At 41.9% G+C, this 15,032-nt stretch overlaps 1 protein-coding gene across 4 annotated transcripts in view; it reads left to right on the top strand.

Annotated features, from left to right (window-relative positions):
• Nucleotides 1-15,032, top strand: part of ralgps2 (Ral GEF with PH domain and SH3 binding motif 2) — a 177,126-nt gene that overhangs the window by 95,032 nt on the left and 67,062 nt on the right. For all 4 annotated transcript variants that reach the window (XM_057353281.1, XM_057353279.1, XM_057353280.1 and 1 more), the window contains one exon: nt 6,604-6,687. In XM_057353281.1, coding sequence (XP_057209264.1) covers nt 6,604-6,687 — 84 coding nt within the window. The remainder of the gene's footprint in view (nt 1-6,603; nt 6,688-15,032) is intronic.

Genomic DNA, 15,032 nt, shown 5'->3' with positions numbered 1-15,032 from the left:
ATTTCGATTCAGCAGTACAAGAACCAAAGAGCCGCTTCTTTCGGTCACGTCCGAGTAGGGTTGGGAATTGTTTCAATTTTATCGATTCCGATTCCAATTCTGATTCTGCTTATCGATTTCGGTTCTTATCGATTCCACAGTTGAAGTAAAACATTCAACCTGTATGGTCATTTAGCCTGCTTATTGACTTGTTTGCAAAATATATTTATGTATTTATGAGCACCGTTTTGTGTATATTTACACATAGAAACACACCTTTTCTGATTTATTACAATTTGTATTATCATAGTTGAACTACATCATGGTTAAACTGCTACTGCTACTGCTACTGTTACTATAATGCAACTATGGTTAATTTGTGATTCCTGTGCTTTAATGCAAATTCTATAGCTAAACTATGCTTACTATAGTAAAAAATATCGATAATTTTCATAAGGGCTTTTATTGAGATATCAGCAGATCATGCAACGCATGTACTTTTCTGAAAATATGCACACAGGAATTGATAAGAGGAATTCAAATTTTAATCTCAAGTATCCGATTCCTTTTCCTTTCGATTCCGATCCGATTCCTAGCCTTTCGATTCCGATTCCAAATTGGAATTGATTTTCGATTCCCAACCCTACGTCCGAGTGAGTGAGAACCGATGAGCTTAGCTAGTGAGCATGCGTGATTCACCGTGAGGTTACAGAACAGTGTGGACAACTGATGCTGTGCTAATGTTACGAGCGCACGTGAACCGAGGACTTATGGAGCAATCTGGCAAAGCGTAAGTTTATTTAATAACACATAAATCGTATTGAATTATGCATGGATCATATAGTTTCTGTAAAATGCTGATGAAGATTAATTATTCACTTTAGTTTTTATCTTTTAAGACTTAAAATGTCATAGTTTGCTGCACTTCACTTTGCCTAATTGGGTGCTTTAGTTGCAAAACGTATATGTAAGAAACAGATCATGACGTGATATGTTAACTGACAGAAGTTATGATTACAGGTTTTGGTTTATATTTGAATGTGCCGAGTGTATTTTCATCCCAGCCGGTAGGGATGATAGACTTGACGCATTTCGTCAGGGCGAGTGACGAGAGCGTAAGAGAATCGGTGAACCGGTCTTTTGAACCGGTTCATTGAAACGAACTGTCCGAAAGAACCAGTTCGCAGAAAAGAGCCGGACTTCCCATCACTAGTTCACACAGTTCAAGAGAGAGTGATTGACAGCGTGATGCGATCGATCGTTTCCACCCAACAATAGAATATATACAGTTTTAGGTATGACATGATGTGTTTATTGAGCTTTAGTTCATTTAACTTTTCTTTACTACAACCTTTTGAAATGGAATCGCACTATTATATTTTATATTTACAAAAATACTGTAGGTATATTTTAGGAACTGTTTGATTTGGGGTAAGTTTTACTTTTTGATAATATTTGTTTTTCTGAGGGTCTAGACTACATGCAGCTACTATCACTTGACGCAAAAAACAGCGGTGGATGGCATTATGGATATATCGTCATTTTTAGCGTTATCGCAAGAAATACCAGGAATTATCGTGATAGAGTTTTAGGGCCATATCGCCCATCCCTAGTCTGAACGTGTCTTTGAATCCTATTACTTTAGAAAGTAATCTTTATGTTTATCATCCTAAGAGCAGGCAGGGTCTGCATCTGAGTCACAAAATTGCGCTGTAAAGCAACACAATATTTACTGTAGTAGGCTGGAGGAAAACCCCTTTTTCAGTTCATGACATGCAATTTGGATATAATCAGCCATTTGTCCCAGGGTCAGTCCCTCTTGGGGCTCAAACCTAACCCTGGTTGCCAGCTCCATTCTTGAACCACTAGGCACCATATTGTACTTGCTGCTTGAAGAACTCAATGTTAACACTGAAGGTCTGCCAGCTGGAACTACAACATGTTGTTAAATTAAACAGAAGTTATTGTTTAATACAATTCCACCTCAGTCTTGGAAATGCATTACATCACAGAAAGAGAAAATCAGTCCTTTTTCTAGCCATGTTTTTCCTCTGCGAGTAGGTAGCGTTTGATTTCATGAAATACAGTATCAGTAGATGACCGCTGGGGAGAGGTCTGTTTTTGCAGATTTGTTTCTTATGCAGAAGAAATGGATTCAGCAGGACTGATTCCATTGGCATGGGTCGAACGTCGCTGGTGTTGGAGACACAATGCAGAACATACTCTGTGTGTGTTGGCCCTTGAACTCACATCTGTGTTTGTGTACAGTATGTTGCTAAGCTGCTACTTCAGTCATTCACAGGTTGCTGAATCATTAACTCAGTCTGTGTGCGGCAGTGTGACCTCATTGGAACGTGCAGTTATATACGGGTGTCGGGTCGAAGTTAGATATGTTTCTGATGGACTAAATCAGTCATACTTTGGGTAAGCATTCATGTACGAGTGTGATAGATTTCATTACAGTTTGTCAGTTGTGAGGTTCTCAAAGTACCATCAGGAAGTCTCATGTCAACTCCTTTCTCATTGCCTGCTGTTAATAGGTATCAAATCTCTGCCGGTGTGGTTAAAGTTTGTTTTATTTGTGTTAGCAGCTAATTTTTAAAAGTTTCTTAGCTGAAATTTTTTATTACATAACGTACACTGTTGCATAACATGGTCAAGAGTTTTCAAATAGGAATTTCCATGTACAGTATATCACACGTCTGTCAGCCTCCCACTAACAGATCATTTCTTAGACGACAAAATAATTGTAGTTGAGGTTATGTGTGTGTCATCGAGATTAGCATATTACATGAATCATAATACAGTGGTGCTGTAACCCAGTACATATGAATAAATATCATTTTAACAGCTTTCCCGTTCTCGTCAGTCGGTCACTCTGTGAGCAATACAAACACTTAACTGTGGATCAGTTTGCTGTTTCCCTCCATCTTTAGTCAATCACTTTACTAGCTTTAAAGCTTTAAAGTTTTTTTTCTCTGTGATTGATTATGGTGATAATGCATATGCATGGAATTTCTCCATTTTACATGGCTTTGATTCATAGCATCCTTCATCTTTGTGTTTTATTACAAATGTAAAGTCTTGTCTCTAGGAATCTCAAACTCTCCTCTCCACTGGTTCAAATCCTACCTTTCCCGCAGATCCTTCAGGGTGTCATGGAGGGGCTCGCTGTCCACTGCTCACCACATGATCACTGGGGTCCCTCAGGGATCGGAGCTTCGACCGCTGCTTTTTTCCATCTACACGACATCCTTGGGACCCATCATATGGGCACATGGCTTCTCGTATCACTGTTATGCTGACGACACCCAGATCTACACCTTGTTTCACCCAGACGATACCACTGTAGCAGCTCGCATTACAGCCTGCCTAGAAGACATCTCAGCTTGGATGAATGAGCATAACCTCCAGCTGAACCCTGCCAAGAAAGAACTACTCGTGTTTCCGGCACACCCCACGGTGCAACACGATCTCGCCATCCAACTTGGCAATACCACAATCACTCCTTCCAAATCAGTCAGGAACCTCAGAGTCATATTTGATGAACAGCTGTCCTTCAATGATCACATTGCAAAGACAACGCGGTCATGCCGATATGCCTTATTCAACATTAGAAAGGTTTGACCCTATCTCACTGAGCATGCGGCACAACTCCTTGTCCAGGCCCTGGTCTCAAGGTTGGACTACTGCAATGCTCTCCTTGCTGGTCTTCCTGCAAAGGCTATCAAACAGCTCCAGCTGGTTCAGAACGCAGCAGCATGCCTCGTCTTCCAACAGCCCAAAAGGGCTCATGTGACACCCCTTTTCATCTCGCTCCACTGGCTACCGGTTGAAGCCCGTATCAGATTCAAGTCACTAATGCTTGCCTACAGGACTATCACTGGATCTGCACCGGCATACTTTCACACACTCCTACACCCCATCAAGATCCCTGCGTTCAGCAAACCAGCGGCGTCTTGTATTGTATTTGTAAGGGCAGTAAATCGCTTTCCCGCTCATTCTCATTCACAACTCCTTCCTGGTTTAACATTCTTCCTAACTCTGTCCGGTCAACCACATCTCTCACAACATTCAAAAAACTACTTAAAACCCATATCTTCTGTGAATACTTGACAGACAAATGAAAAGAAAAAAAAAGATTTTGTGGGTTGGACATCATTGACCACACATAGAAAGCATCACAGGTATATCTTTATTTATTTATAAAGCTCAATATGTGTAATGGTCCTGTCTGCCCCCTTGTGTTCCCCTGCCAGCTTTCCCCGTGTTTTCACCCCATGGACTCATATTCACCGAACCTTTAACAGTCACGGACTACACTCCCCATAATCCTTTGCACCAGTTCGTCACCATCTTTGATTAAACCCGCACCTGATACTCATGATTGCACCCTCACCTGATTCCCTGCAATAAACTATCACCAGTCCCCTTCAGTTCACTGTGTGGCATCGTCCTTCCGTCTGCTTATGTGAAGTTGTTACAGAAGTCCTGACCACGAACTACGATGTTCACTCTACAACCGGACCCGGACATCCTCTACGTGGAGGACTTTTTTGGAGGTGTGCAAACTGGTGAGTTGGAGCGACCCCGAGTTTAACCATGCAGTACCAGTCTGCAGTGGACGTCCCGGTACTTCCGCTCCAGGCCACCAAACCGGGGAAGCACAAGCCTGCTGCTATTGCCGTGGTTGTGGTGACGTTAGGCTGCGTCCTTGCCACAGCATTCATCAGCCCCTGCTTCCCCGGCAACACGGCCACGGCATCCATCAGCCCCTGCATCCCCGGCAACACCGCCACGGCATCCATGAGCCCCTGCTTCCCCGGCAACACCGCCAAGGCAGCCATCAGCCCCTGCTCCTTGCCTCCCAGCTCCACTGACTATCTGGCTCCCGGTACAGCCCGCACCTCCGCGGCCACCCGAACAGCCCGCACCTCTGCGGCCGCCCGAACGGCCCACACCTCCGCAGCTGCCCGAGCTGCCGGCACCTCCCTGGATCCCATGAACCCCGGTGCCGGTAGCACTGTTCTGGATGCTCCCTGTCCCTTGTATCCCGCACGAGCCTCCAGGACGCCCACCCCCCCTCCCTGGTTGTTGTTCGTAGGCACGAGGACGTGCCTTCCGGGAGGGGGGAGTACTGTAATGGTCCTGTCTGCCCCCTTGTGTTCCCCTGCCAGCTTTCCCCGTGTTTTCACCCCATGGACTCATATTCACCGAACCTCTAACAGTCACGGACTACACTCCCCATAATCCTTTGCATCAGTTCGTCACCATCTTTGATTACACCCGCACCTGAGACTCATGATTGCACCCACACCTGATCTTCATTCCCTGGACTCTTTATATTCCTTGTGTTTTGTTCTGTTCAGTGTCAGGTCTAGTTGTATTATGTTTTGCTCTAGCGCCGATCTTCAGTTATTTACCTGTGGATTAATTTACCCGTGGATGTTACCGGTTGTTTGTGGAATTACTTGCCCGTGGATGTTACTTGTTGTTGTTTCTGGATTTACTCACATGTCTTCTGTTCACCTATTCCCTGCAATAAACTATCACCAGTCCCCTTCAGTTCCCTGTGTGGCATTGTCCTTCCGTCTGCTTATGTGAAGTTGTTACAATGTGGTCCTTAGTCTTAAATTAAGTTTTCCTAATATAAGGCGTTAGAAAGGAAACAAAAATGATAATTTGGATTAAATTCCCCGTGAACCAGAAGTTGCGATTGTTCCGTATTCTGACGCATTTTCGATTGAAATGGAATTTCCAATGAGACAAATAGTGGACGTGGCTTTCGTCTTTCTTTGCGATTTGATTGGATGTATAAAAACAGCCGTTGCATTTTAAAATGTTGAAGGGGAGGATTTAACGGATGCTCCGCCCAAGCCGTCTATCATACGTCATTTAAGATGGATTTTCACTACAGGAAGGAAGTGCATTTTCAGATTTTAACTAAAGATAAAGAGGGCACACGAATTTTAAAAAGAGAATGACTCACATTGATAAACTATTTTCAATAAACGCTGCAATATTTCACAGATTTGTGTCCTCGTAAACGTGTATTCAAGCACATACACACACATATGTGTGTGTATTAGCAAGTGTATTTCCATCGCAGGTTTGGTTTTAAATTTCATAAAAGGTGGGATTACAACAGTTTTAAGAGGTCTTTAATTGAACTTGCTTCTATCTGCAGACACCCTATTTATTAAGTTCTAATAGAGATTTTCCTATTAAGGTTAGGGAGTTCTTACAAAAGCACATTACTGCACATACATTCACAGCACCACCCTCATATTCAGTTATAACTTTGAGATTTATGAGAGATATGGAAAAGTGTCTTTCATTGTTTCTTGTGTGTTATAGCTCAAAAAATTAGCTAGTACACTAAATACTTACCTAGTATGCTACACTCTAAAAAAATCCCAAAGAACCGCCGAAGATCCACTGAAGCGCCAAAGTATGGTTCTATATAGCACTAAAAGTGGTTCCCCTATGAGCCAAGAACCACTTTTAGTGCTATATAGGACTATTTTTTTAGAGTGTATAGTGCACATCCCTAGTCAGACTTAACTCATGTATTTACTGCTTTTTACTTTATATTTATTCTTTATATTTCTATTCGTTTAACAGGAGCTCTCAAGTTGTGGCTGGAACAAAAAGGAAAAGCACAGTTCAGCTCCAAATGCTGTAGCCTTCACACGACGCTTCAACCAGGTACACCACAGACAGTTCCTGCCTATTCTACTGAGAAGAGTTTTTTGAAGAGGTAGATCCCTTTTTGGGAAGGGATCATGAAAAGTGTGTGTCGAACCTTTAACTCTGTGTAAGCTTCACAGCTCCATAACATAGTGCGAGTTAACAGCTGCACAACAGCTTCGACCCTCTTCTTTCATCCCATAAAATTATGTTTTAGCTAGACACGCTCCATTTTATGCTTTGTTGCGTTGCAAAATGCATTGGCAGAAAATGAGGAGTATGTCGGTCTGACATCTTGGCCAGATGGTTGCAGCCCAGTCTCCTTGCTTCAGGGTTGACTGGTTCCGACTTGTCCCTACCCACTTTGTTGGACCTTTGAAGACACATTTGTACTTTTGTTCATGCACGGGGACCAGACTGGTCTCCTGAAGGGATTTACAGACAGTGGAGATGCCGAACATGATATGATTGAATTGGGCGACAATGCACTGATGTCATTAAAGACAGTTGTTATGTAACGTAGCTACCTGAATAATAACACATGGTTTAGTGATGCAGACATTTGAAGGTAACTCTATCACCCCTTTGAGAGCTAAGGGTTTGTTACCACTGCAGTAATGCCAGAACGCACATTAACCATGGATAACAGGACCACATGCTTGTAATGAGCTGGCTGTGGATCTGTGTATATTTTTGGCCTAAGTCACTTTTCTTTATTGGCTTGGACTGGCTCGATAATGGAAAATGACGTCGCCGCCAAACTTTTTGTTCAGGGAATTTGGACTTTGGACACTGCGAACACTGTGGACCATGTATGTAAATGTGTCTGTATGTGTCACAGTTACCTGAGGTGAATGCAACATTAGGGAAACTGTAAACCTGACATTTTTGCTGTAGTGTGAGCAAATACTGGAGATGTTTGAAGAGTTTGCAGTAAGGTCTGAAAAGAGATCTCAGAAAAGCTGTTGGACAAACACTTGGGTTGAGAAACTCTTGTTTTGAACCAGTTGGCCTTTGCAAAAATATGCAGACATTGTGTTTCTGTGTGTGCAGTCATTGCTTCATTATTGGCAGACACTGATAGTGTGCAATCTGAAGAGAAGATTTGTTAAAGTCTTGTAGCCGGTTCAGCAGTTGTTTTGCACACCTTCATAAGTTTAACTTGTAGACTTACACATACACGTATACACACACACACACGCACGCACGCACACAACGACAGACTCTCCCCTGACAATATGGCCAGCTCTCTAATAAATTTGAGAATATCAGTAAGGAATTTGTGTTCTGTGGAAAGTTTTTTGAATATACATCCTGAAAACTGCTAAAACGGCTGCTCGGGAAGCCGCATGCCCATGGCTGCCAACACAAATGTACCTTCTGAAGAATGATACTTGGAAAGGTGAAAAACAAAATGTTTGAACAGATCTTTGTCATCATCATCGTCTAGAGTAGTTAGCTATTTTCAGTACTTTTGATAATCGTTTTTAGCCAATCATCTGTAGTTTGGTTACTATTCAGAAGTTATAGTATTTGAGTACTTTTGTGATTATGCAGTGGTTAAAGCGGATGTAACACACACAGTTTTTGGCAATCTCATATTAATCTTGAGTACCTATAGAGTAGTATTCCATACTTGGTATCTTCGTAAGAGTCTTTAGTAGGGGTGACCCTGAATCGTCGACGATTCGATGCTTCGATCGGAGGAGCCTGATTCGACTACCAATCTCACAGTTGAATCTTCGCAGAGGTGTTATGCAATGGGGATCATGTCATTTTGGTTATATGGGCAGTGGCGTATAGCAGACAGGCATGCACTGCGCTATTTATGATGTAAAGAAATGGGACATTTTTAGGGTTGGGTACCGAAACCCCCAGCGCATATGAGCGCGAGGTCTGGCTATGACCTAGCGCAGGATCGCGTCTATCAGCATCTTCTGTGCTTCGAGACCGGTAAAGAGAAAGCAGCACGTTCCGCATGCACCCGCAGATGACTCGCAAATGAATGTGCACACCGTTTCCAAACATTTGTCACTTACTGAATGTTTGGGCATTTAAATATGAATTAACACCTTCTCTTTAAATGCACGTAGTCCGTTACTTAGACTGAACTTTGCGCTGCATTATAAAAAAAATTAAGTAATTAACCAAAATCACCATATATAGCAAGCACGGCGCAAAGGACTTATGGAACTGAAACAAGCGTGCGTGTATGAAGGTATTTCAGTAGCAAAACTTGAGAGCATGTAGATTTTAATTTGTGAACTTGTAAAGTAAGTACTTGTACCTGTACACTAAAATGTACACTCACAGCCCCAATGTGAAAACTTGTCAAATAAAAAACTGAAGTTGAATGTTGAGATTTGCACTCCTGGACAAAACTCACAAATCTGTCTTCTGCATTTGAAGTTGCAGAAAAATAGTCACTAATGTGTAAACTGGCAATTACAAAATACATTGGCAGATACAAATGCATAGCACATATTTACACGTTTTCCTGGATTCAGATTTGAATTGCAACCACAAATAGGCATCTACAACCTCTCAAATCTGTCACTGCAGTTTCAAATCTTCCCGCCTTGACTTTTGCTACTACTTTCGCGATAAACCCGTTGCAAAACTAACTTGTGCACTTGAACGCTCAGAGGCGAGAGAAAGAACGGCATTTGATGACGTCACGCGGCTGAGCCACACCGCCCCCTAATGGCGGGAAAAATCACAATGAAAGGATCTAGCAAATAATAGTTTAAATAATGTTTAAATAACTAAAGCGAAACCATCAGATTTATGTTTACTATCATGTATAATTATTCCATGACTTATACTATCTTGTATAGATATCATTTCGTAATGTATTTTAATGATATCATTCTGTATACTATTGATAATACGTTGTGTACTATGGTTTGTTTTAAAATATAATGACAGGCTGACTACATTTTCCGTTATGTATACTATAATGTTCATTGATATACTGTATAAAAATGTACATTTACACAGTTCAACATTATGATTCTATAGCCTAACCCTTGAGAATTATTATTGCTTTAGTTATAATGTTACCAATATTATATTAATATTTAATAAAAAACACGTTCCTGGTAGTATAATATAAATGTAAATTAAATTCAGTGAGCAATGTATTATTGACCATTATTGCACTTTTAAGCTATTTCTACTTTTTTATATTTTTTTGTTATTTTCAATAAAGGGAAAATGAACAGAAATTGTATGCAGGACTGTGCAATGCCACCATATACAGTATTGGGGTTGTGGGTTTACCTGGAAGTTTCTTTTCTCATGGAAGGTTTGGATTTTTAACAGATGAGCTTAAACATATTTAATCAATATTTAGTGTACAATTATTTTCTCATGTGATAATTACTAGCCGCAGGATAATGCATCCAGTCGGTTGTTATCGCAGAATAAACCCCTTCAGTGTTATACAAGAACTGATTCTGATCATTCTGATATAGGAGCCTTACACAATGACAGGCTGACCGTACATTTTCTGTTTTTAATTTTGATCATTATCGTCAGCGAACTTGCTTCAGCTAAGTTAGGTTGTTAATTAGGTTGCTAATTTATACATCACCCTTATCAGATTCAAGATCTTTATTGTCATACAGTATGTACCTGTAAAAAAATTATAATTTGCAGATGGGGTTAGAAAAGCAATAAATATATAATAAAGGACAAACATAGAACAAAGATATACTGCAGTAAATATAAAAGAGAATAAAATAGAAAAGATAATTTATAGTAAAAAAGTGGCCGTAAGTAGTATTTTTGTTAAGGAAAATGTATTTATTGATTTAGAGTTTCATCTTAAATTAAATACTGTATTAGTGATTTAAATTGTGGTTTTTCCTGCCATTAGGGGGCGGTGTGGCTCAGCCGCATGACGTCATCAAATGCCATTCTTTTTCTCGCCTCTGAGCTTTCAAGTGCACAAGTTAGTTTTGCAACGGGTTTATCGCGAAAGTAGTAGCAAAAGTCAAGGCGGGAAGATTTGAAACTGCAGTGACAGATTTGAGAGGTTGTAGATGGCTATTTGTGGTTGCAATTCAAATCTGAATCTAGGAAAATGTGTAAGTATGTGCTATGCATTTGTATCTGCCAATGTATTTTAGTAAATGCCAGTTTACACGTTTGTGACTATTTTTCTGCAACTTCAAGCTCAGAAGACAGATTTGTGAGTTTTGTCCACGAGTGCAAATCTCAATATTCAACTTCAGTTTTTTATTTTACAAGTTTTGACATTGGGGCTGTGAGTGTACATTTTAGTGTACAGGTACAAATACTTACTTTACAAGTTCACAAATTAAAATCTACATGCTCTCAAGTTTTGCTACTGAAATACCTTCATATGCGTGTCAGGGGGACGGAGAAATAGTGCGCAGGAAAAAAGGTGAAAGGGACTTTTTGACTGTTTAAATGCTAAGATACTTTATTGCATTCCTCCTTTACATGTGGTAAATAAAGTAACTTTATTGGTAGTTCATTGGTAATGAACGTGCTGTATTCCGTTTGTAAAAAATAATGAATTATTAGTTTTAAAAATAGTTTTTTTTTGAGGCGAGATCTGGTCTAGTATTTTATGGCACAGCATTGTTACGTGGTGTTTAAGGAAAATTAATTTTAGCATTTGTGGCTTTTGTTTTCAAAATTATGTTCCCCTGCATTTCAGACATTTCGCCTAAACAAATTTATTTTGCACATTGTGACTTGATTCTGGTTTCGTTTATTTCGTTTATTTATTATAAAGGTATATTCTGTTTTAAACAAATTCTGTAAATTTATGTTTGATTGTTTTTTGGTGCATAAATGTTGCGCTGTACCCTTAACCACCTGGTGATGTCCACACATGCACGGGCACGCGCGCACACACACAAACATACACACGTCTGATTCGACTATCAGTCGACTATAGGCAAGACGTGACAATTCTGATTTGACTATGTAAATTCTTAGTCAGGGACACCCCTGGTCTTTAGTTTAAACACATTTATAAAAGACAGATACAGCTGTACAATTATTTCCAAAACAGATGACCTCCTGAAGGCGTGCAGGGGGGCGGAACTACAGCACGAGCACACAATACATCATCACATTCACATGATCCCTGGATAACTGTTGATTCACTATTCAGAGTGTTAAGTTTGTGTTTGTGTTGTTTACCTTATGCACGTACGCGCCGATTGCCAACAAAACACAGACATTTGACTCAGTTTCACTTACCACGTGCGGTTCATGACTGGCATCTTTTAGCGATGGGACCACTCCATGTATCAGTTTCAAACGATCTGCAGATCCAGCGTTATATCCACCATTTATATAACATTCCTCACTGAAATGCAGTGAATAAACAAACACAGCTGAACTTCGCGAATGAAGCACATTGATGGGCGTCTGCTCTCGCTGGTTGACGTGTGGGCGTGCTCTTTCTCTCGCTGGTTGACGCGTGGACGTGCTTTTCCGGGAGAATTGTCCAGTAAGGGACTAAGAAAAGTTGTTACGTAACAGAATTTCATGTTCGAAAAAATCTTACCGTAACCTATACAAACCTTGCGGGAGTGTATCGAGCACAGAAATACTATGTCATACACCCAACTCATGTTTTGACAAGTTGACCATGTTAAGCATGAGAAGCCAGCACGTTTAACAAGATAAAGAAGTCAGAATGCATGAAACACTGTTGAACCACCCCTTTGAATGATCATCAGTTGGTTTGTGATCATTCAGAGGTTACAGTAGTTGATCATGAATACTTTTGTGATTATACGGTAGTTAACCAATCAATTCAATTAGCTGATCATTTTGTGGTTTAATAGCAGTTTAATTTAAAAAGTTTTTTACTGGGGTCTGGTTCTGCAGGGGTCGTATGGCGGAAGTACGTGTTTTTCTGTGTTTTTGGTGTGTTATAAGTTGCCCATGCATGTATTAGACACGTACAATTGCACAAATGAAAGTGTGGGAACAAAATATGCATTTTATCTAAAAGCGAATGCTCAACCAGACTTGCCTGAAACGACTCGTGTAACCACACCCCGGCGAATCTACGTAACTTCGTAACATGATTTGACTAAGACCGCCCAAATCTACAAGTAGTTAAGGTGGGCGTAATTGTAAATCTCATTGTATCGCCTGTCAGTACAATTGCTTTGGAACCTGATGTTCCGAATATAGTAAGAGGCGTTACATTTCCGTGAAATGCTTGCAGTATTTGACCAATCACTATGCACTGGTGAACTGGCCAATCATAGCACGCCTCGCTTTTCAGAGCGATGAGCTTTGTAAAAAATCGTGCGTTTCAGAGAGGCGGGCAAAGAGGAGATACAAACATGCACGGTATGTGGAAAATACAACGTTTTTTAAACTTTAAATGGTGTATACACATTGCGTTACATCTAAAACAAACAATAATATTCGTTTTAGCCGTGCAATCAGTAGTAAAGCTCTCAGAAATACACAATTTTCTCTGTCATGAGAGAGAAACACACAGATCCAATTGCGGGGTAACACGGTTTATTAACAGAAGCAACACAATGAGCACTGAGAGAGTTCAAAAGGTCCAGGCACTGAAAAGAGTCCAACCGTCCTAGCTGACTGCTAGGCCAACTGGGAAAACCCAGTGTACGGCAGCGTCAGCCCGATGTGAGCAGGACAGCGGAAGAGGTGATGTGTAGGCCAGCCACCAAGGTGAGATAGGGAGACGGTGGACAACTCCAACAACCGCGGCGAGGGCGAAGTGGACAGAACCGCTCCTCTGGTGAACCAGGCAGCCTGCGATCAACAGCAGAGGAAAAGACCGTAGTCCTGGAACCGTTCTCCTGGCGAGGTAGGTTACGGGTGGTGCTGTGGCGGAAACAGTCCTCTGGGCATAGGGGGAAGTGACACGGAGAGCACAGAACAGGAATCCACAAGGTAAAGAATCCAACACACGAACATCCACACGACACGACAAGAAAACACTAAATAACAAGGGCAAGACAAGGGGTAGTCAAACACTACTACTCACGGTACGGCAACTGTATACAACGAACGTACAAGGGAAGTGAGAAAGTGACCGAGAATAAATAGGCTGAGTTAATGACCACCAGGTGAGAACACAGATGAATGAGGGTAGATGCGGAGCGACAGGGGATTCTCATAAACACACATACACGCCGACAGTGAGCGTGTGCGGTTGCCAAGACAACCGCAGCCAGCTCAGTACACATACTTGCACACACACAAAGAGAACAAACGAACAGTGCTAGCCTCAGGTCCCGACAGTACCCCCCCTCCACGAACGCCCCCAGGCGATCTAGGAGGAGGCTCACCTCGTCTCCGGTGGAGATCCACGATCAGCGAGTGGTCCAGAATATCCCGGGACGGCACCCAGCTCCTCTCCTCTGCGCCATTAGGTATTGGAACCCCCTACCCCGCCGACGCATGTCCAGGAGTCTCCTAACCGAGTAGGAAGGAGCGCCATCCACGAGACGTGGGGGGGGGGTGGACGGCTGCAAGCAGGATTGAGGGGGGAAGAAACAACAGGTTTGACCCGGGAGACATGAAACACCGGGTGGACCCGACCAAGAGAAGGGGGAAGTCTGAGCCTGACGGCCACCGGATTAGCCACATTAGTGATGCGAAAGGGCCCTATGAACCTGGGTGCCAGCTTGTGGGAAGGCGCCCGGAGAGGCAGGTCCTTGGTAGTGAGCCACACTCGTTGACCACACACATAGGTAGGAGTGGAGGACCGGTGGTGGTCGGCCGCTGCTTTGGTACTCAACTCAACTCAACTCAACTTTATTTATATAGCGCTTTTACAATTTTCATTGTTACAAAGCAGCTGTACAGGAGACACATTGACTACAAGCAAAACAATCAAAGTTGTACCTGCAAAAACAAGAAAAGGTTGAAAACACAGAAGACAGACACACCCACACACAACACGCACCAACACACACAGACACAGAGACACACGCACACACACACACACACACACACAACACACACACACACGTACGTACACGGACAAGTACGCACACACGCTCAGTGAGAGCACACATTTAGGATAAAGAAGAGAGAAGCACAGGTCAAATATAACAGACTATAAATTCCTATATGCAATATTAATTAAGTAAAACTTTAAGATTCTAAAGCAGCCCCCCCGGTCAGGCAGATAGTGCAAAAACAGTATGCAAACGGTGGCGAGGAACCCAAAACTCTAATCGAGAAAAAAAACCTCAGGAGAACCCAGGCCCAACCAGGGGATTCCAGTTCCCCTCTGGCAAAAGCTGCTGCCTCTGCACAAGCTCCAGAGAACTTGCACAACAAGGCTAAATAAAATAAATAAACTTAATAATAAAATAAAT

This window comes from Triplophysa rosa, linkage group LG15, assembly GCF_024868665.1.
Source record: "Triplophysa rosa linkage group LG15, Trosa_1v2, whole genome shotgun sequence".
Classification (NCBI taxonomy): Eukaryota; Metazoa; Chordata; class Actinopteri; order Cypriniformes; family Nemacheilidae; genus Triplophysa; species Triplophysa rosa.
The sequence above is the reverse complement of the archived record's forward strand: the minus strand, read 5'-3'. Positions and strand labels throughout refer to the sequence as shown.